The following is a 23,514-nucleotide window of genomic DNA, read 5'->3' as shown; positions in this document are numbered from 1 at the left end:
AGATACTTTGGTTTTCTCTTCCGTAAGTCAAAGAAACATTAAAGCTATAGCATTTCCACTTTTAAGTGGGGTGGGGGTAAGGTGGGAGGTCATTAGGAAACTTGCATGGCGAGGCTTAACTTCTCTTAAGTTTGAATTTCAGGCTTGGTTTTTTTAATGTAAAAAACAGGACAAAGGTTTCATCTAAGTTGGTTTATATTTTGTAGGAGGCATCATCAATGTGTTAACCTGTGGTTCTTCTTGAGCCATTGCTGATTTATGCATCAGAGTGGCTGTGACTCAGGATTAAGGAACATGCTTTGGAGGCTGGAGATCTGAAGGTGGATTCTTGGCACCTCCAGTCTCCAGATAGGCCTCCTGTTTGAACTCCTGCTGCCAATCAATGTTGACAATATTGGCTAGAAGGACCACTGATCTGAGTCTGACACAATATAAGGCAGTTTCCTATGTCTCTTGGAGATTAAGAAACTGCCAGGGCTATTAACCATCTCCTTTTCACTAGAGCTTTCAATTCTTCACTTAAATACAAAAAACGTTACACACTAAAGTGACCTTGGGATCAGTAATTCTCAGCAAAATCCCAGGGATGTGTAAAGAGATACTCTGCATTAAGCCTTTCAATATTAGGTTAACAAAATACTGTTGTAGGGAAAAAAGTATTTTAAAAAGCCATGGATTTAATGATGTTTTATGCAGTCTTCTGATAGGAGAGCTGAAGAGAGAATAAAAGTGGAGAATAAAAGACACACCTGGAGATTGCAGAGTGAGATCATGCTGTACATCATCTGGGTAACACAGAAGCAATGTCGAAAATTATGGAATGGATTGTTTCTGTAATTGTCATGAATACACAGCTATAAAAATAAAGAGGAAAAACTGATAAAGAAAACAAGCATGTAGCACTAAATAACCAATCCTTTGGTGCCGTTATTCTCTCCTTTTAGATTCTAGAATATTACAATTTTATAATTACTCTATGTTTGTACTTTGAAAAAAGATAAAACACAAAATAATCTGTTTTGTTTGCATTATTACTACATACAGGCTTGTTTCCACTCATTATTTGGGTCATATTCCATTTCTACTTAATAACAGTCGGCTGATCTCTGGTATAAGTCAGAGAATTGCTTAACAAGGTCAGAGAATTGGCCAGATAGAAACACTGGAAATATTGGCATGTATATCTATAGTTTGTAAAATAAATGCAGTTATGTGGAAAGGAAAAAATATAAACCACCTGTTTCTGGGAGTGGCTGACATGCAGAATTATCCTGAAAAAGGTCAATCACCAAGTACTGATGATGTGATTATAATAAACATTTTGAGTCCCCAAAATTGTCCTGGATATATACAGTGTGGATATAATCCCATTCTACTACTGTACTCCATTTTGGGTTAAGCAATATTATATAGTATAGAAAAGGGGTAAGAAATAGAATACCAGAATACCATTAAGAGCTGAAAATAAAAACAAGACAAAAATTTGCACCAATATCATTAACTACACCATACAGGGCGGGGCATAACCTTTTCCTAGGGGGTCACAGCAACACTTGTAATAACAACACAAATAATTCATACGCCATTCGAAAGCCCATCAAAAACTGAGTTTATTGACACGATTTAATAGTCAGTATGACCACCATTAGCCCTTCGAACAGCATTCAAACGAGGTGGATAAGAACACAACAAATCTTCAAACAGTTCCGTTCGATTTTCCAGATTTTTCAACACAGTTTCCAAATTCATTCTCAAAGTTTCAACCGAAACAAATTTAACATTTAATAGCTCATTCAATTCAGTTTTTTATGGGCTTTAAAATGAGGTGTCGCGGAAGTTGTAAACTGCTGTCGATCTTGCTGTGACCCCCTAGGAAAAGGTTATGCCCCGCCCTCTGGAAAATCTGGAAAATCGAACGGAACTGTTTGAAGATTTGTTGTGTTCTTATCCACCTCGTTTGAATGCTGTTCGAAGGGCTAATGGTGGTCATACTGACTATTAAATCGTGTCAATAAACTCAGTTTTTGATGGGCTTTCGAATGGTGTATGAATTATTTGTGTTGTTATTACAAGTGTTGCTGTGACCCCCTAGGAAAAGGTTATGCCCCGCCCTGTACTTTTCTATATCTTCAAATAGTTTCTGCCAGAAACTATTGTATTTAGTTTGCATTTTACTTTTGTATTTAATCCACATTTTAGTCCTACCTCTTCTTTTATTACACATATTTCTTAAATAACCCATGCCACCTGTATACTAATTTCTATATTTCTCCTGCTATATCTAACTCTCACTGCTATAAAATAAAGACAAAAGCACACTCTTTTGATAGCCATGTTTTCTTTTTTCATTCACTCTGTACAGCACAACCATATACTATCCACATATACCTCCTACCTTTCTACCTGAAGTAATTGTACATTGGGGGAATAGATAGACACATCTTAAAATGTGCAAATGTTGGAAAGAAAAATGCTGAAGAATTTTAGTTTTAAGTATGGCCTATTTCACACCTTCCAAACTATTATATTATGTAAATTGGAACAGACTATACTTGGGAATTTATTTATGGAATTTTGAAATATAATTTTTATCTCAAAACATGTACAAAAATGTGTATAATTAATATCATATATCATATCAATGATGCAGCTCATTTAAATGGCATTGTGAGTGTATGCTATGATTAAATAATGGAACTATTTAAAAATGTAATTAATACAAAATTGATTCAGGACATGGAACAGGCAAGACAACTCAAATAAAAGAACTAACAGGCTGCTACATATTGTAATCAGATGTAGGCAAGCTGGTGCCTTCCAGATATTATGGATTATATTTTCAAAATCCCTTGCCATTAGCTTTCATAGTTAGGGTTAACGATGGCTAAAATTCAAAACAGTTGAAGGGCAGCAGCTTGTAAACTATCGTTCAATACTCTATTGGGTACATAATTTAATTTTTTTTCATTTTAAAAAAGAGTCCTCAAAACACTTTGAGTTCAGTATTGGATGAACCATGGCAGTTCTTACGTTCTAAGGGCATTTTAGCACTGCAGCCTTAAACTGTTGCTATTTTGTGCCAAGATACCCACTGACCTCTCCAAGCTGGTTTATGAAAAGGAAAACATTAATCTAAAAGTGTTTCACTTGAGTTTTAACCAGTGACTTTATGCATATCAAGCAAATGTGATAATCATTATGCTATTTGAACACCATTACTAATAATAATGCAACAGAATCTGAGAATTGCATGGCAGTGATCATTGAGCCAGGTGAGGGAGCATTTCTACCTCTGTGCATAGTGCAGGGAGCTACTTAGAAGAAAGTAAAGCTAACCAGACACCAACACTCAAGCCAACAATAGCTAGAAAACATTAATATGGAGTAGAACAATACAGACGGAAGTCATATGTGGTGGACTGGGGGCAAATTGTTCCTGATTTCTAAAAACCAGGCATGTATTTGTAATGGACAACCTGGAAATGTTGTCAAGTTGCCAAGAATGAAATATGCATTCCACTTTGGGCATTTAATTTTTCAGTGGTTATTTTGCATTCAGCTAACTTTTGCCTTAATTTCAAGTACTAGAGTCTACGTTGAGAATATATTTTTGCAGATTTACAAATCTGTAAAGTTATAAATATTTTAAATTCTTGTTTAAAATCCATTGGCAACTTACCAGCCACCGTTTCAATGTGATAGGGTTGATATTAAAGTCTTTCACCAATCCTAAATCATGATACATATATTCTAAACAACTCAGCATCTGGAGGAAAAATTTAAAAAGCACATATTTTTATATTTTCTTTGTGTGTTAAAAATAAATTGCATGTAGCCTATTAAATGCAGCTAAGAAATAATGAATTAAATTTTTTAAATTCCCAAAAGTCATTAAACTTAGAAGTCACGGGAGTCCAATTGTTAACTGATGATATGTTATTACAAAATAATACATTATTCTAAGTTTTATGTAATGCTTTTTTATTTTTTAAAATAAAAATATTATCTAAAATATTTTAAATAATCCCCAGAATTACAGATGATGTTTACCTGTGTTCAAATTAGCAACATTTAGAATTTAAAATAGAATAGAGCTGGAAGGAACCTTGGAAATCTTCTAATCCAGCCCCCTCCTCAAGCAGGAGAACCTATATACCATTTCAGACAAGTGATTGTTCAGTTTCTTCCTAAAAACCTCCAGTGATGGAGCACCCACGATTTCTGGAGGCAAGCTGTTCCACTGGTTAATTATCCTCACTGTTAGGAAGTTTCTCCAGGTTGTTTCTCTCCTTAAGTAGTTTCCATCCATTATTTCTTAATTCAATATCATGAATCAATATCCCTCTTCTATGGCAGGGGACCAATTCTCAGGGATCTAAATTTATTAACAATCTAATACTTTTTAAAACAACAAAACTCCTTTTCTTGTGTAATGAATCGATCCCAGTTCTACAAACCCTTCAAATCAAGCTTTAGAGCAGGGGAGTCTTGGCAAGTTTTGTGAACTTCAATTCCCAAAATTTTTCATCCAACATGGCTGAGGAATTCTGGGGGTTGAAGTCCACAGGCCTTAAAGTTACCAAGATTAGACACCCTGATTTACAGTTTGTACAGAGAACAATCCCAGAAGAGAGCAACATCTGTAAGAAAATAGCACTTAGTTTTCTTTTTTAGAGCAGGAAACTGAACCATCTGTTGTAACAGCACATTCAAGGAAAATGTTGCTTTAAGATGACAGTCATGGGATGTGAATTTCTATTTTTCAGTGGCAAGTGCTGAATATTCAGCATTCTAAACCTGAACATTTTTTCCCTCTAAGTATTAGTAATACAATTACTTTGGCATTTACAATATTCGATTATGTGAGCTAGGATTCAAATTCTTTCATAATATCTCCTCCCACGTCAACTTGGCTGTGCATTACAATCATAGATGGGAATTTTTTCTTTGGGCAGAAAGGTGCATGGTAAAGTCATGAAGGATACTTTGTGTTGATGCCTTGACTTCATATGTGTTTATGTATCATGCTAAACCATCATCTGCTTTAGCCATAGTCAAGAAGCCAGAAACAAGTAGAATAAGTCTTACAGGTGACTTTTAAACCCGTTCTTGATTAGTTTTCCCACAATTTTCTGTTGACTCTCTTTGCGGTCTCAATAAATTGATTAAAGGGTAGGTTGGAGTATAAACCGGACATAAACCAAGAAACCATAAATACATTATCTATCCATATTGTCATATCACTGTTCAACCCTGTATTGCGACAATTAATCCAACGAAATATAGTTTCAAAGTAAGATTACTGCTCTAAAATAACATTTAGATGAAACTAAAAATAAACCTGATTATGCTGTAGTATGACATCCAAACCCTACTTTTGAAATGCTTTTTCTAGGGAAATTCAAAAGGTGATTTTTAAAAGAGTCATATTAGTATATTCCTTTTGAGGGTGCATTTTGAATTTAACTTTAGCTAAACCAAAGAACGAAATAGAAATTTGCTACATATTTCCTTAAAATTAAATTTATATAATCACCTAGGTCATGACAGAATGCATTTTTCCACTATCATCCCTCCTCTGCCAAAAATGCAAGCAAAACAGTTCACATTTTGGAATGATCTAGTCCTTCAGCATGAATTTTTTTTGTAACTTTTGGTACAAAATAATTTTTGCATTAACATATATTTTGGAGGAAATTGCAAAAAATAAAGCAGAACCTCCACCAATTAAACAAAAAATGTAATCAAACAAATGATATATCAATGGCTGGTGCAAATCAAATTTAAACTGAACCCTACATCTCTACTGTAGTTTATTTGGATAGTTTATTTGGATAGTGAAATGTTAATTTGGTTAATAATCTTTGCTTTAATGCTTTTCAATTTATAATGCAATAATTTATTAATTATATTCTCGTATAAAACACTTTTGAGGGACATGGTGGCTCAATGGCTAAGATGCTGAGTTTATTGATCAGAAGGTCAGCAGTTCAGCAGTTCGAATCCCTAGCACTGCATAATCTAGTGAGCACCATCCGTAGAGCCGGAAACGACTAGCATACATGCGCAGGGGAACATTTACCTTTACCTATAAAGCACTTTTAGGTACATTTTAATATAAAAGATGTATAAAGGTGGTCTACATATTTTAGAATTGTTTTAAGATGATACTGTGAGAGCTGTTAAAGGAAAAAGCTCATATCTAAATGGTAGCAAGATTGAATGAGAAAGAAGTGCCTTCTTTAAGATCTGAAGAATTTTCTCACCAAAGTAGACAAAGTCTTGTTCTCTGCTGTCCTCAAGGGAAGGCCTAGACTGAATGGGTCTGCAGGAAGACAGATTGCAGCTGAACATGATGAGATGTTTCTTAATAGTAAGAACAGCTTGCAAATGCAGCTGTTACCAAGATAAATTCTGCATCATTGAAAATCTTAAAGGGCAGATCAACAGCCATTTGTGAGAATGATCTAGTTCTACATTTCCTGTACCAAGGATAGAGCTAAACTATGATTAGCTCTGTCCTTGATCTATTGCTGCCTTCTACTGTTGTGAAATCCTGTAATTATAACTGCTTTGCTGAAATTTCTTTTGCTTTTCCATTCTACCTCTATATATAGAATCAGTCTTTTTAGACACTGAACTCTGTTTGTATATTTTCAGAGCAGTTCCTGGATGACACTAAGTTCAAGGTTCCAGTCCTCAAGCATTCACGAACAAAGCCACAAAATAACCTTACAGGATGAGAGGTCTGGGATTTCTTTCCAAAGTGCTGCATTACCTCATTGGGTTCCCACAGCCAGACATCAAAAGTTGGTTTCCTAAGAGCTCCTATTGTCTCCTGAGACAGCTTGTACTGGAGAGAAAAACAAACTTTTATTATGAATATATGTTGTTTATCTTTCAATCAGTAAATTGGATGACTCAGCTTCAGTTTTTCTCAAAGCAAAATGCTTGTTTTCAAAACCAGGTATCTTCCTAAAATATCCATTCATCCATGCACCAAAACACAAAGAATATAGGCCTTTCCCCATTTGCAACTGACTATAGCAGAAACATGTCCTGGCAGTCTATTTTTTTCTGCTGTGTTATTGAGACGTTATCTTTATCTGATCCTCAGTCCTTAAGTGAGACAGCATTAAGTTGTCTTTAACTACACATATATCAAAGTAGTGTTTCCGTCAAATTGTGATATAATCAAATCCTGCTTCAAGGTGCATAAAGCCTGTTAGGTTCATCATTAATTTCTCTGGAGGAGAGTTAGATGACTGCAGTGGCTTGAAACAGTGGCAGGAAAAGATAAGCAATGGGACATTGTTTTTTCATGCTGGTAAAGATTTCTGCTGCACCAAGAATGTGTGGGCTCAGCACTGGTGAAAGGTCCTCAGACATACAGTGGAGACAAGCAAGTGTGGTAGTGTTAGCACTTATCAGAGCATCCTTTCCTAGAACTAACAGTTAGTGGGAATATTTAAAGGAATATTAAAATAATTCACAAATTGCATCCTGGGATACTCTACAGCGGTGGTGTCAAACTTGTGTCATCATGGTGGCATCACGTGACATATCGTCACTTCCCCCCTTCACTAAACCAGGCAGGGATGGGGCCCAACATGTGATTCATTCAGGCTGCAAGTCGCAAGTTTGACGCCCCTGCTCTACAGATATTATAACAAGTAAGATTTTCAAGGAAAATGAATAAATATTGATTATACATTATACATATTTATTATATTCCAGAAGTACGTTATGTTGATGGTAGCAAATTCATACATCTTTTGGGGATGTGCAATCTTTTGCAGCCAATGACCATATTTTTAGCTATTAAAAAACATAGTTGCGGTCTGCAAGGACCATGGACAATAATGTGATGCTGTACTGTGGAAAAGGTTTGCTTTCCCTCCCCTTTTTTCAGTTTGAACAAGTTTTGGGTCCAAAATTGGTATGTATTTTGTATCTGAAACATGAAAAATGAAATATGAATATGAGCAGTTTGACACCAAATTTTAGCAGCATGATGGCCCAAAAGTATGGGGTTCAGGAGCCCCACATTCACAACCACCCATCCACCCTGCATACTGTTTTTAAAGAAATCTTAAGGCAAAGAATACTATGAGCTATTACATCTGAATTCACATCTGTCAGCTCTTTCCCAGATATTGTTTACTGTAGTGATTTGTAAGAAGACTGGTTCGGGGGAGTGATTTTAAACATAATGATCCTGAATCTTCCTTCCTGGATATAATAACCTCCTGGGCATTATTTGATGAAAAGCAAAAGATGCCAAGAATAATTTTAGTTATTGTGATGATCAGCTCTGTCTAAAGATACTCTGAATGTATCTACATGACATTATACCTTAGGATAAGAGGGGGCATCCCTTCGGGGTATAAACTTGTTGTTTTCATCCAGGAAACTGTATTTATAAGGGCAGTTGGTCCTGTGCAGAAAACAAAATCCAACATATAGTATCTAAAAAAACCTTGTAAATAAATAATACAAAAATAATTTCATTTAAACTAATTATTTAAATAATTTCATGGACACAATCAAAATGTTGATTCTAAAGAATAACTCCTGCAAAATTAATTTCCCCCTTTTCACAGCAGACAAACCAAATTGCTTTCCTCTGAATAACATAGTACCCTAAGAGATTTGTAAAGAAATGTAGCATTTGAAGGTGTGTTTGTCAAACATGAAAGTGTATTTTAAGTCTTTAGGGGGAAAAACAAACAAAGCTAAGATATGTTACAGGTGCAGGAACCTTTATTTACTTATTTATTTGAAGAAAACTTTTAAACATGCAGGTTACATTCAACAATCCTTATTCCCTACTTAGAAATATTTAGGATTATTATGCTAAAACATTTTTTTTCTTATGTGGGGCCCATTTTATACTATCCAACGTGTGTAAACATTAACTATGAGTTGAAATCCAATTCATATTTTTCAAGATATGGAAATCTTTTCTCATACAATGTCTGTATCAGCAATATACCACTGAAGGAATTATACAAAGTAATGGCTGAGAACTGTGTGCCCATTTTTTTGCTTCAAGAATAAATCTACCAAAATAGAAACAGAAAGTACGAATGAGGTCTTTGAAGATAAAGTTGTGTACTATTCTCTGCACAATTTTTCTTAAGCTACCCTTCTCAAATGTGGATGAGAACACTGTCCCATTGTAAAACAAAAGTAATATTCAAATTGTTTTTTTTTAGGCAGGTACCATCTTGCTTTATTTTTTTTCCAGTGGCAAAATACCTCAGTTTGATGTAACATATATGTCATGAACCACATTCAGCCATGGTGTAAAATAAAACCTAGTTCCATTTTTCTATTTATTATTACAGCCCTATTACAGCATAATGATTGAGTTGTTAAACTAGGATCAAGATACCTGAATTCAATCCACCCTTAGCTACAGAAATTCACTAAGTGACTTTGGACCAATCTCAGCTGCCAATGTCTCTCACAGGATTATTGTGGAAAAACTGATGAGGGAATATGGTTTATACTACATTGAGCTCCAGGATGAAAGACCAGAGAGAAATCAGATGAAGGACAGACAGATATCCTGATGTTATTCAAAAGGTGAATAAAATCAGTATCTAAATGTCTGAAATATAAAGAAGGGTAAATGATATAATAAAAACACTTGCAAAGCTAGTAAGAAAAGGGCATATTCAATTTCTTCCTTGTGCTCTGCCTCTCATATTACTATGAGGAAAAAAGTACACCACAAACAGCAACAGAAATTAAACAATGCAGTGCACATCTTTGGATGGTTGTTAAATTTGCTTGATAAATAGGAACTTCTTTTCTCTATTTAAATGTGCAGTAGCTGATATGGAGGATTCTACCACAGGATAATCTATTTCATTTGCAAATTAACCTCCTTTAATCCTCAGGTCAATTTGCATTTCTTGGTAGCTGATCACACAGCCATTTGCATCTCAATCATGTCCCAAACTGTAGTGGAGTTTGCATTCTGACTCACTGTTTTCAGGGATTCCAGAGAGAGAGAGAGAGAGAGAGAGAGAGGGAGGGAGGGAGGGAGGGAGGGAGGGAGGGAGAGAGGAGGAGGGGGAGAGAGGGAGGGAGGGGGAGAGGGAGAGGGAGGGGGAGGGAGGGGGAGAGAAAGATGAGTGGATATGGTAGTGAGGCACGGTTGAAAGGACCAATATACTCCTTGCTTTTGCCCTTTCCATAGCTAAATATTGAGAAAACTGTCAATAAGTGCCTGTTCTTATCTACTTTTCACTGGCTTCCCATTTGCCATGGAGTTTCCTCTGTATTGTCTAGTAACAAACATCTCCTTCTCTTTCATCAAAAGAAAAAGAAAAAAGGGGGGGAGCCCGTTTATTCCCTGTTTTTGTACAATATGGTACAATCCTGATTGATTTCAGCAGTGCACTATCTCAGTAAATCCTAATGGTTTAGTCGGCTTTTCTGGGTCAAAGGGAATTGGGAGACAAGGGCATGGGAAGTAGTTTGTTTAATTAGCAAAGACTACTGCCCATAAATCCAGGAAGGAAACACACTGGAAGTGAAATCTCCCTGTGGGTGGAGGGGAGAACTTTATTTAAAAGGCTGACAAAGTATAGGGAGGTGGATTTGGGGGACTTTATAGTAGAATACAACCAATGAAGTGGGACCCGATGTCTCCAGCTGTAGAAGTAGCATATTTCTGATAGTTGGAAGTCCTGTAGGTCTGTTGTACACTTACTGATTCATTTGCTTTTCATCAAATCAGTGAGAAATGCATGAACATGGGAAAATAAGTTTACTGTATATTTATTGAGTCTGAAAAATTATACAATAGTGAACGGGACTACGCTATAGAATGTTTTGCATAAGCATTGGAGGTGATTGATAGAATAAGAATCAAATGAACACCTGTAACCATCTGTGCTCCTGGTTTTAATTTTTTATTTGTTTAGTTGTTAATATTAATTTCCATGCTTTTAATATTTTAGGTCGATGTTTTTATACTACTGTAAGCCACCCAGAATCACTTGAGATAGTGAGAGGGGCAGCATACAGTATTTAAATTCAATAAACAAGCAAACATGGAGTTGGAAAGTGTGCATAAGAATAAATAGAAAGACTAGCAAATGGTCCAATATTGTGTATGAAGTAATGAGGATGGAGTTGCAAAACAAATAGATATGCATGAAGACTGAATAGACCAAGTGGTAGGGGAAGAAGAAATGTTGGTTTGATTGAGTTGATTAAAACTTTAAAAAGTTGTAAAAAGCTAAAAGCACAAAACGCAAAGTATAATTGTGATGTGGTGATGTGGGAGAAGCAAGGATGGTTTGCAAAGACCAAATGGTATGGAGACATATAGGGAATGATAATGGCATATGCTATTTTTAGTTACTTTAGGCTTCTTTTCCTTTTTCCTTTTTTGTGTCTTCAAAATCTTTTGCTTACTATTTTTTTAACTCCTCTTTTGTACATTGCATAGTATCAGTTACCTCAAATGGTAAATACCACTGCAGCAAAATACCAAGCCATGTTACCATGGAAGCATGAAACACTGTCATTTATTCAATAAGTATCTCTTTTCGGGACAACATGCATATGAATGTGTATATGCATACAGAAATGATCTTTTTATGAAATGAATATGAATGATTCATGGCAAAGATCTAAGTTTGTTCTGAAGAACTAGATTCAGATGCTAACACAAAAGCTACCTGTTTAAACTGAGATGGCTGTGCATGCTATATAACAGAGGTCCCCAAGCCCCAGTCTGTGGACCAGTACTGGGCCATGGCATGCCAGCAACCGGGCTACGCAAACAATCGAAGCCTCATCCACAGGATGCAAGCAGCATGCAAACCCACACCCCCTCTGGTCTGTGGAAAAACCTTTCTCCACAAAACAGGTCCCAGGTGCCCAAAAGATTGGGGGCCACTACTATATAATACAGCTTTTGAAATTGCACCAAGAGTCAGTCTTTGCAGGAATGAACATATCTGTGCAAGAGAGAGAGAAAATATAGCTGATGTATTACGGTGGAGGGAAGAAACAACAACGAACATAACAGTGTTCAGAAAAGTCTTTTTTGCAAGCTGGAAGTTATGAGTGCTGTCAAACTGGAGTTTCATGGGCAATGTAAAATCCGAAAAGGCACGCTATCACGTATACCAGCATGGAAAAAGAAGGAGAGAACAAAGACAGAGTATTGCAAAAGTTAACAAACAGGGGCTCTGTGGGTTTGAATACTTGATATTTTTTCATGCCCTAAGAAACATATTCCTACATGTGCTGAAAAATTAAATGCAATCAAAAGAAAGAGCACAGAAAGAAAGACTATTGTGAAGTAACCAGTAGATTTTAGAACTGTGACCTAGCTGAGTGGTTTAACTTTTGTTAAAGATATTAAGGTTCAACTTCATTCTTAGAGTATATGCATTTTCCAATAAGACAAATGGCAGTGAAGTGGTACAAGTAGAAAAAAAAGTTATGAGGGTTACAAAGAGGAAACCCATAAAGTATTTTGTTTAAAAGAATTCTACAAATGGTTCTTTTAGTGAATTGAAAAATTCTGTGCAAAGAAATACAAATATTAACTGAAACACAGTTAAATGTAGAACAAAGTCTCACATCTTGACATAATTTCCCACAATTGATAATAGTGTAATTTAATATTTCCCTCACCTCCCTCCCCCACCCCTCCACACCCCAGGTCATGATAGATAAATCAGTCTGCATTTGTGAGGCAGGTACACAACAGTTTCTTGACTAAGATTCAGAACAATTTGCTATTCATCTCCTTCCATAACAGTTTTAAATGTCTATTCAGCTGCTCATGTGCTTGATGTAAGAGGAATGGTGGCTAAAGAACAGCCTGATGTTTTTAAATTCATGAAGTCTGTCATACCAAGCAATGGTTGCTTTTGCTGTTTTTTAATTACAATTCCAAAACTGGTAATTTATCAGATTAGTTGACTGGCTTCTTCCGTAAAAAGGAAATAACTCATTTGGGGGGGTTAAAATATAACATGCACATTCTCATATAGTGCAAGAGGAGTTGCTGTGTATACATTGCGATGTTTTCTCAGATTACATTTTGTATCAGAGCAGGTATACTTCTTGTAAGTGAGTCTGTTACCAAACTAATGTTTTTCTTGGCAGAAGAAATTTTTGTTCTCTGCATGAAACCAAGGGCACAAGTCTTTATTACCGGATGGCTTAATGGAGGGAAACCAAGATGTTAATCTTTCCAAGAGTTATTTTTCCAGTTACTCTTTAACTATTAAGTGGCCATATGTTCTTAAACAAAACTAATGAATCTTGGTTTTTTATCCATGCTGATTAAAAAAAAAACCCACCAAGAAACGTCATAATTTGTGAATAATGACCATTGAAAATGAGACATTATTTGGTTTATTAGATGGCAGTCCTATGCACATTGACCTGGAAGCAAGCCTCACTCTTGGTTTTAATCTTTCATGCTGCCCAGAGTCACTACTAAATGATGGGTAGTCATATACTTTACTTAAATAAAATTTAAAAACATTTTGGATTTTACCCACTTTTATTGATTCATTAGATTTATATCCCACCATTTCCCCAGAGCTCTAGGGAACATTCATTTAATATTGATTTATTTACTGTATTTATATTCCATCTTTTCTCTGAGAGCACAAGTTAGCCTTCTTCTCTAATTTTGGTCCAACAATAACCCAGTGAAATAGATTAGGTAATGAATGGCCACGCCACCTTAGGGTTTCCAAGGAGAAATGGAGATTTGACCCTGGCTCTCCATGTCCAAAACTAAACTGACCATCACACTCTATCCTGGGTATCTATAAATTGGCTTCAAAATAAATCTTCAGAATTTTTCCATTGCAGAAATGGCTATTCAGAAATGCTTTTCTTCACAAGCAACAAAACACAAAGCTTACCTGGTACTTCTTGCAGCCATTTCATCCCTCATCTTTTTAATGTCACTCTTACACTTTTCAATTTCCACTATTTTCAATCCTTCCACTGTCAACAAAGTAAAACAACAGGAGGGTTACCATGGAGAAGCTTGAAGGATCTCGTTCTCATTGCAGTAATTGAGTAGAATTTCAAAAGCCACCAAACAGCAGGCTGGTGATTCAGCAGCCCCTCAAACTGAAACCTGTTCCTCTACAGGCAGATACTGCTAATAGAATCAATCATTCAAATAATACAACACTAAGAGTAACATTTGAAGTAGCAGAAAAGCAGCTACATCACTATTGTAAGCAACAGTAGCAACATCCAGCCATTCTTCAGCTTCCCCAGACTATTTCTTAGAATAGGAATAAATGAAAGGAGCAAGCTGTGCCACTACTATAATATATTATATTAATACAAAGCACTATATGGTGACAATACTTTGTTGGTTTCCATTTAGCATTTTATTAAATGAAAAAAAAACGGTTCCAGCTGTGACACTAATCCCTGGGCCAACTTTTTCTCAGCCTGGTGTCCTAACTAGCATATTAGGAGCATAGATAGAAAGTTACTACAACTGGTTCTTTTAAGCAGTGGAGAGGAGGAGGAGGAATTGATTATGTCCTTCAACATCTGAGGAGAGACATGAAATGATTGCATGGAAGACTTCTGGTCAAAAAGCAGCAGCAGTAAATAGCATGTGCTGCTCATAATACCACATAGAGTAAGAAATAATGTGAATCAAGATATTCTTGTTATAGAATCACTTTATGAGGCACTTTTCCTCCCATACAAACTTGCTGGAACTACCTTTACACTGGCATAATAATGTTTATGAACTGCTCAGCAATAAATTCTCAGCCTAACTAGGACATTCATCACACCAGCACTGCATGTTTCCTGCTGGGCAGCACTGACAACAAACCTCTGCAAGCAAGTGGAACAATCTTTATTTTTAGTAGTTTTCAAATACTGCAGTCTCTGCAGAGAGGCATGGCCTCTTCTCACTTACCAATGGCTATTCATGTGTGTCATAGACATATATAAACTAGAGACTTCAGATTCTCACTTGGGGATAAACAGGATGTGAATGTACATTGAACTAAGACTTCCCAGCAGTAATTTGAACACATTTGTGTTTCCTTGTCACTACATGGAAATACTAGTGGCTCCAAATTTCATTTGTTCAAAACTTATACTGAAAACTCATAAAGAAAAACAGTTAATTGAAATCATTGAAGCTATTTAAGACAGAAAGTTCCAGTCTTTTGGGCTCACTATACATTTGTCTGTTTCAATAATAATTTTAATGAAATGTCCATACATTCTTGAATTCCATTTCATATTATTGTATTTTTCTGTTATATTATTTGCAAATGAATTTGAGTGTCTCCCCAAATCCTCCCTTCAGAACCTTGTTTTTCACCAAATTCAGATAATTTTATTTTTACAAGGCAGTAATTTGCAGACACAAACCTTTATTATATGTAGATTGTGAAAGTGATAAAAATTCCATTACACAAAATTATTTTTAAAGTATTATAATAATTGATTTTCTGGTGGCACATAATCAAAAAGTGTTGATTACATAAGGGTCTTAACAAAGAAGGCTATTCGATACATGTGAATTTGTTGTAAAACTTCTTTCTTAGCTTTAAAAAAATATTTGTCAAGTGCAGGAAATCAGGAGTCCAGGCAGTTCAATTTATAGGTTTATTGTACACTAAAGCTCTTTACATGAATCTGAGCTATAGTCAAAGCAAATTGGCGGTAGGTAAATCAATGTAATTCAAGATGGGCTGGACTTAGATCTCTTGTGGGTGCAAAGGGACTCAAGACTGATGACATGTTTGACCCTTCTCTGGGGCTCAGCGTAGTCATCTACAATATACTTTCCACCTCCCACCCAAAGAACTGCATTTTAAATATTCCTAATTTTGGGGATCCAATAAAAAGGTTTTCTTAGAACCTTAGAATATTGCTGATTTCCTTTTCAGCAAATCTGCCACTGAATTTAGGCAGTACTCAGAACACCTTTGAACATGGCCTTCATCTTGCTTTTCAGAGAAAGAATCACAAGTGAAGGATCCTATCTAGAAGTGCAATCCAGCTCAGAATCTTCTCAGGTTATTTAGGAGAATATAGACTTACTGTACAGGATTAAAGATTTTATACTACATTTCTGGCAAATTATATACGATGAGAAAGAAGAATTTTAGACTTGAAATGTTGCTTTCCCCTCTTCTCTTTCTCCAATACTATATTTTACCCTGCCAAAAAGAATGCACTAGGTATTGTATGTTCATAAAAAGATTAAAATCTCACACTAATAGAAATTTATTCTACGCTTCAGCTTGTTAGAGAAAATCTCAAACTTGGTTTTGAAGAACAGTTGCATAACATGCACCCTCATGTTTGTGATTGCCCACCTTTCAAATGCCACCTCACAATATCTATCCAATTCCCAGTCCAATCAGATCTGAAGACCAAGAAATGTTTCAGAGAAACTGTCAATAGATGTGACTGCCCAAGATGATATTGTGTCACATTCCTTGAGATGATTGGCTCAACCCAAATCAGCCTTCCAGATAGAAAAATATTTAACAATTTATATACCTCAAAAACAAAGAGCTTTTTTAAAAAGCTCGTTTTGAACAACCTGATTTTATGATAAGATATGGGAGATATTAGGGAGTGCTGTCTGGAGAGAAATGGAGTATTTGTGGTGCACCTGCTGTTAAAGACATTGCACATATCATCATTGATTGCAAACTGTATTCTGCAGAAAGGACTGGTAATTTGGAGTATTTAAAAACAAGAAAAAATATTGGGGCACCCAGAAGCAACTATGTTACTTTCTGCAGGGAATGAACCTACATATCACTAATAAGATCACAATCATTATATCAAAGGCCATTTTGAAGAGGACAGATTACTTAGATCTGATTGGGGTTAATTATAGTGTGACAATTTATCAGGAATATGTCTTACTATTTTTTATTTATTTTATATTTATTGGTATACTTGTATTGGTTTTATATTTTTAATTTATACATATAAACATGAAAACACTCATGCAGGAATCACAAAATCTCCAGAACCGTAAAACCTACAAACTTGAAATTTGGCACATATGCTCCTCTTGGCTTTTAGGTGCTCGGTATCAAAGGATTTTTCGAAATGACCATCGGAGTCATTAGTATTTCGTATATTATTATTAACATGCTCTGATGCTAAGGGGTTAGACGTTCTACTCGCCCTCCCAACCTGAAAACATGGATGTGGGCGTGGCCAGCACATGACTCATCCAGCCTGCTGGCTGGGAGTTTGGAGAGGAGCCTGAGGGAGAGAAGGTGATAAGATAGGCGGGGCTTCTGTGGGGCAAACCTTTGGGAGAGAAGGGATAAGGAGAGGAGAGGCCTCTGTGGGGCCAATCTGAGGGAGAAAAGGGGAAAGGAGAGGAGAGGCTTCTGTGGAGCAAGACTGAGGGAGAGAAGGGGAGAGGAGAGATGGTAACTACTCATTAATTTTCAAGCTGTAAGTGTCGATTAATGAAGCCCGATCACATGGTTTCATAGCGGAGCACGGGTATTCAGCTAATATGGTCAGATGATTAAACCAATAAAATTTCTATTCTGTTCTACTAGTAGAAAAAAAGAACTCACGTTCCACTCTCTTCTCCAGCATTGCCAGTTGATTAAATAGTTCAGTTTTCAATTCATCAATTTTAAATACCCTGGAGAGGAAATAATAACAGTCCCAAACTTAAGTAAGACGATATGCATGAAAAACATAATATTTGTTGATGGGAAAATAAATGCTGAAAGTTAATATCTTTATTCACTTAATTAAAGTTAATATCTTTATTCACTTAATTAAATGCACTGAAAGTTACTTCAACAATAAACAACTAAAGGTGTCAAGTTATCTATTTCCCAGCTAAGGATCAGCTTTTGATATGAGGATCTTACATACAACCTATGGATACCCCACTGTCCATAAAGGTTCCCCATTTAATTCTGATTAGAAGGAAAGATAAGGCTGCTTCCATGAGTGACATGTAAAACAAATTTTCTCTGAAATAAATGGAGGAATCAAGGTACATGTTAGGTGTGTTTTATTTGCTAGATATAAATATAAACTTACAGAAATATACAGCTTTACACTTCTAGAATAGGAAACTGCTCATCCAAATATTTATTCAAATATAATAAACTGGCTTTGATTTTGGCTAATTATAATTTTATGAAATTGATACAAGTTAAATGTACATTTTTTCTAAAGCTTCATCTATAATGAAGACAATTTTCTTTTTCAATATGAAGACAGTGTAAACTGTTAGTCCTCAATTTAGGAACACAATTGAGCGCAAAACTTATTCTGTTAAGTGAGAAATTTGTTAAGTGAATTTTGCCTCATTTTATGACTTCTTGCCACATTTGTTAAGTGAATCAGTGCAGTTCTTAAATTAGTAACATGATTGTTAAGTGAATCTGGTTTCCCCATTGACTTTGCTTGCCAGAAGGTAGCAAAAAGGGGTCACATGATTCTGGGACACTACAACTGTCATAAATGTGAGTTGATTGTCAAACATCCAAATGTAAACTATGGGACCATGGGGATACTGCAATGGTCATAAGTGTAATAAATTGTCATAAGTCATTTTTTAGTGCTGTTGTAACTTCTAACGGTCACTAAACTGTTATAAGTCAAGGACTACCTGTACAATGCAACAGGCAAATGTTTCCTTAGCAGCAAATCCCTGTGCATATTTTTGTAGCCTTCAATGTTAATTCATTGTTATCCATTTTCCCACTTCAGACTAGACTGTCTGATAACTGCAAGGAAAGAATGAAGGATATACAGTATCCTTCCTTCTTTCCTTGCAGTTATATACAGTATATAAAATATACATTTCTAATCCTAAACCACCAAAGCATTTTGAAACAACCGTACTTTTCAATCTTGCTAGCTTTCGGATAACAAGTAGGCCAATGTAAAAATTGCCATTCAGTCAATGCCCTCTCTTCCAAGCTATGGTAGCTCCTAGAGTAAGAAAACTCCCCTCACTTCTGTCCCATATCGAAAAGTAAAATATCACTCTGCTAATCCTCTCCTCCATATTTCTAATACATGTTGTTGGCATTTCTATATCGATTTATATTCCACTTGTTATAGACAAGCTCAAGGTGGCATAGATCATACTCTCTCCTTCTATTTCCCCTACAACAACAACCCTGTGGGATTGGTTAGGCTGAGGGTGACTTGCCCAGAGCCATCCAGTAAGCTTATGTGGCTGTGGATGGATAAGAATCTGGACCACCCCATTTCTAGATCTGCACCTTTATCACTATAGCACACTCCCTTTTGTTGTTCAGTTCAAAAAAATCTGAGCTGTTGGTTTGAGGGAAAAGTTTCCTGGCTATCATTTTTTTTTCTTTTTGCATATGACTGAAAACTAATATAATGGCCGGACGTAAGTTCTAGCTAGCAGCCAGGGATTTTTCCACCAGCTACAGCCATGGTAGGGTAGACTCTAATTGTTGGATTGTGAGTGAAATGGGGCAAGTATTCAGGAACACTATACACTCTATACAAGCAGAGAAAATAAAACTTTCATTTTTTGCAGGAATCTGGAAATTGACTAGAAGATCAGGTTTGCTGATTTGGTTGCCTATGAAATCAACTAGAGAAGCCCCAAGTTCAAGTGAGGACAGGCAAGGTAAGGTAAAAGTTCTTGCAATTCTGGAAATGGCCTTGCCTCCTAGTTCCATGGAGCTCTAAGGATGCAAATTGCAAATCAGCCTCATGGCCAGGGCGGGAGCAGAACCAAAATACTCTATGGGAGCTCCATAATTTTAAAATTATTGTATAGTAAAAGGGTTACCTTGAAAGTTGCTCAACCACCTGCTCCAGCAAATTCTGAAACAATTGTTCTTTCTCTATTAAAAATAAAATATAAAATGGCAAATTATAAGAAAGTTGATATCATGAAAAAAGAAACCAGTTATATCCCACAATAGAGTCTGACAAATAATGCCTTTTGAAAAGAATATAAGCTTTGCCATCCTCATCTAATTGTTTGTAAAATGAAAGGGATTAAAAATATATTATTCCAGTGTTCCTTTTGTCCTGAGAACTATAATATAACAATGGCCTTTTTACTGTCCTGTTTATATCAGGAACTCACTAGGCCGCAAGAAGCCATTGAATAGAGTGGCAACTCCTTTGTTATGTGGGAGACACAATTTTAGTTTCAGATTCCCTCTCTCCTCCATAGTGACAAAGGAATTTTGCATCGCTGTAACATGGGAACTTCTATTCCAAGGAAACTGAAGTTCCCTTGATGATTAATGTCTATGGAGATTCTCAGTCATCCAGGTCATGGTTGTCCCAAAGGTGTTTTTTCAAGAGGCAACTGGTCTTTCTGTTTTTTCTTTGAAGGAGTTTCACTTCTCATCCAAGAAGCTTCTTCAACTCTGAGTTGATGAAGCTTCTTGGATAAGAAGCGAAATGTCTTCAAAGAAAAACCAGAAAGGCCAGTTGCCTCTTGAAAAAATACTTTTGGGACAGTCTTGATGCTTAAGTAGGCACACTCTTGCACTATAGTACATCCATTTTGTCTCAACTTTTCCAGAACCCACTGCAACAAAAATGCCTAAAGAAACAAGGAAATACAAAGCCAAGAGTTAGCATTTTCCTCACTGCTCTCCTGGTGGTAAAAATATTATCCTCAAGTATGTTTATTCACAGAGTAAGACCTTCAAAATAGCTAGTAGCATGGAAAACCCTCTCATAGCGGTGGCATCTTTGTGTAGGATACCTGCATAAGAAGGCTTATTTGATGCTTAGTTTTTGATACTATTTTATTATCAAATGCCTTAATTATATTCCCACATCTGAGACACAGTAGTTATATAATAGAGCCAAATTGATTTATTGTACCTTTCAGATAGCTTTTATTTATCTATAGCAATAGCAATTGCAATAGCAGTTAGACTTATATACGCTTCATAGGGCTTTCAACCCTCTCTAAGCGGTTTACAGAGTCAGCATATCGCCCCCACAGTCTGGGTCCTCATTTCACCCACCTTGGAACGATGGAAGGCTGAGTCAACCTTGAGCCAGTGAGATTAGAACCGCTGAACTGCAGATAACAGTCAGCTGTAGTGGCCTTCAGTACTGCACCCTAACCACTGCGCCACCTCAGCTCTTCCCCTTCAATGTTGCCTGAAGCAGACTGTGTCACCCTTTACAGTATGGCACTCTAGTTCTGTAACCATATTTTTCAGAGTATAAGATGTACCTTTTTCCCTCAAAAAAGAGGCTGAAAATCTGGGTGCGTCTGAATAAAGCACTTTTTTGCTCCCAAAACCCTGCCCCCTTCACCAAAATGGCCATGAATAGCCTTTAGGAGGCTTTCAGAGTGCTCCTGGGGGCTGGGAAGGGCAGAAATGAGCGAAAAAAAGGTTGTTTTTTGCTCAATTTTGCCTCTCCCAGCCCCCTGGAACACTCTCTAAGCCTCTTAAAGGCTATTCATGCCCTTTTTTGGGGGGGGGGAAACGGGCCGTTTTTGAGAGGTCTGCAGAGTGCAAAAACTTTTTTTTTATAAATTTGCCTCTTCAAAATCTTGGTGCGTCTTATACTCCAGTGCATCTTATACACAGAAAAATATGGTAATTCAATTTCCGCAACAATTTCAATTTCCTCAACAGAGTCACATGGAAATATCTTGTTATTACCTTCTGGGATGCATCTCCAACTCCTAGTTTCTGAGATTTTCCTAGTGGTTTTCTCATGTCTGACCATGCTTACTTTTTCAAAATCAGCCAAGATCCCTTACAGGTAGTCTTTAAGTTACAACTACAATTGAGCCCAAAATTTCTGTTGTTAAGTGAGACATTTGCTAAGTGAGTTTTGCCCCATTTTATGACCTTTCTTGCCATAGTTGATACACAGAAGTTCTTAAGTTAGTAATACAGTTAAGCGAATCTGGCTTCCTCATTGACTTTGCTTGTCAGAAGGTTGCGAAAGATGATCATATGACCCCTGGGACACTGCAACAGTCATAAATATGAGCCAGTTGCGGGGCTTCGGGGGGAGGAGCCTGCCGCCGTCGGGAGCTCAATGAAGCTCCTGTCAGGATTCTGGTTTGTATATCTTATAAGATCTATAGATATCTCCCCTTTCTGGCAGAAAGGGGCAGGGAGAAGGTCAGTCGTTAGGATCTCTTTGTAATTCATAGCTTTTTTTTGCTGTGAATGGAGAAGAGGTTCAACATTAGCTGAGCTTTTACTCCAGCCAGTTTTCCGCAGCTGCCTTTTTTGCAGCCCTAGGCAGATTGCCCCCCCCCCCAGGACAAAGCTAAGCTATTTAAAAATTAATCCGGGCGGGGACCATTCCTGAGGAATTTCTTCCATTACTATCTAAAATACCAGCTTCAACTTCGCAAAAGGCTCCCTTTTTTTAGCTGCGTCACAAGATGGCGATCTTATAGCTTTTGTGTTTGATGTGACGTACTTAGTCAGCCCTACCCTCCTGAAGGCTTCTCCGTATTAATTATTAAAAGATTAACTGAGGGGAGCAGAGACTTTGATTCTTGGCTTGCTTGATTGCTTGTCTTTTATTTTTATTCTGGAATGGCTCCCAAATCTAAGCAGAAGCGCTTCCTTAATAACATATCTCAAAAAACTGCTATGAAGCCGCTACCCTTGCCTCCTACACCCTCCACGGGAGATTTGTTAACACAAGAATTTCTTCTCAAAACGCTTAATGATTTCAGACAGGAAATTAATCAACTGATATCGGATTTATATGATCAATTTGATGCTAAAATTGCTCAGGCAAAGGAGGATATGATCGGAGTAATGACAGTCATGACAGATTATATTGCTGAAACGGAGGACAAATTGGAACTTTTGGAAGAAACTAACCTTAATTTGATATCCAAAATTCAAACGTTACAACAGGAAATTGAAAATGCTCAAAAACAACTTGTCATGATAAATTATAATAAGACTGCCTTCGCAATAAGAGTTAGAGGACTGCGTGAAAACCAACAGGAGAATTTGAAACAGATCTTCTTTGAGGCTCTTAGCCGCTTGGTGGGAAGTCCGGGACTTAACTTTGATTGGCAGATTCAAAAAATTTACCGCCAGAATTCGTGGGTAGCAAAACAGCGACAGCTTCCGAGGGACATAATTATATACTTTACCACAAGGGAATCCAGAAATGTGATAATACAGAGGCTTTACAACAAGAGGTTGAGAATTGATGGACAGGACTTGATTGTTTTTAAAGAGATACCATCTCAAATATTAAGAACAAGGAGAGAGTACACTTTCTTAACCGAAGAACTCAGAAATTCTCAGATTCCATACAAATGGGAAGTCCCAGCTGGCATTACAGTTACATTTGGCAACCAAAAACACCGCATTAATTCTGTCTGTGAAGCCCGAGAATTTTACTACAAGACCCTGAAGGCGGGACTTCCTGACTCATCCGGACCTGGAGAGAGACAAGGAGAAGGAGAAGACAAGCAGCGAGACACGTGGCTACAAGGCGGAGGGTGTTGCT

The 23,514-nt window shown here is 36.7% G+C and overlaps 1 protein-coding gene across 4 annotated transcripts in view; it reads right to left on the bottom strand.

The window, feature by feature from the left end:
* Nucleotides 1-23,514, bottom strand: part of PDE9A (phosphodiesterase 9A) — an 82,213-nt gene that overhangs the window by 17,156 nt on the left and 41,543 nt on the right. For all 4 annotated transcript variants that reach the window (XM_014063945.2, XM_087721702.1, XM_014063954.2 and 1 more), the window contains 7 exons: nt 19,826-19,880; nt 17,604-17,674; nt 13,920-14,004; nt 8,356-8,437; nt 6,779-6,853; nt 3,680-3,766; nt 750-854 (listed from right to left, as the gene is read on the bottom strand). In XM_014063945.2, coding sequence (XP_013919420.2) covers nt 750-854; nt 3,680-3,766; nt 6,779-6,853; nt 8,356-8,437; nt 13,920-14,004; nt 17,604-17,674; nt 19,826-19,880 — 560 coding nt within the window. The remainder of the gene's footprint in view (nt 1-749; nt 855-3,679; nt 3,767-6,778; nt 6,854-8,355; nt 8,438-13,919; nt 14,005-17,603; nt 17,675-19,825; nt 19,881-23,514) is intronic.

The sequence above is a fragment of the Thamnophis sirtalis genome, unplaced genomic scaffold, assembly GCF_051295495.1.
Source record: "Thamnophis sirtalis isolate CommonGarterSnake01/CBP01778 unplaced genomic scaffold, rThaSir2_p1.2 scaffold_8, whole genome shotgun sequence".
NCBI classification, from domain to species: Eukaryota; Metazoa; Chordata; class Lepidosauria; order Squamata; family Natricidae; genus Thamnophis; species Thamnophis sirtalis.
Note: the sequence above shows the minus strand (reverse complement) of the source record. Positions and strands in the feature narration are given on the sequence as shown.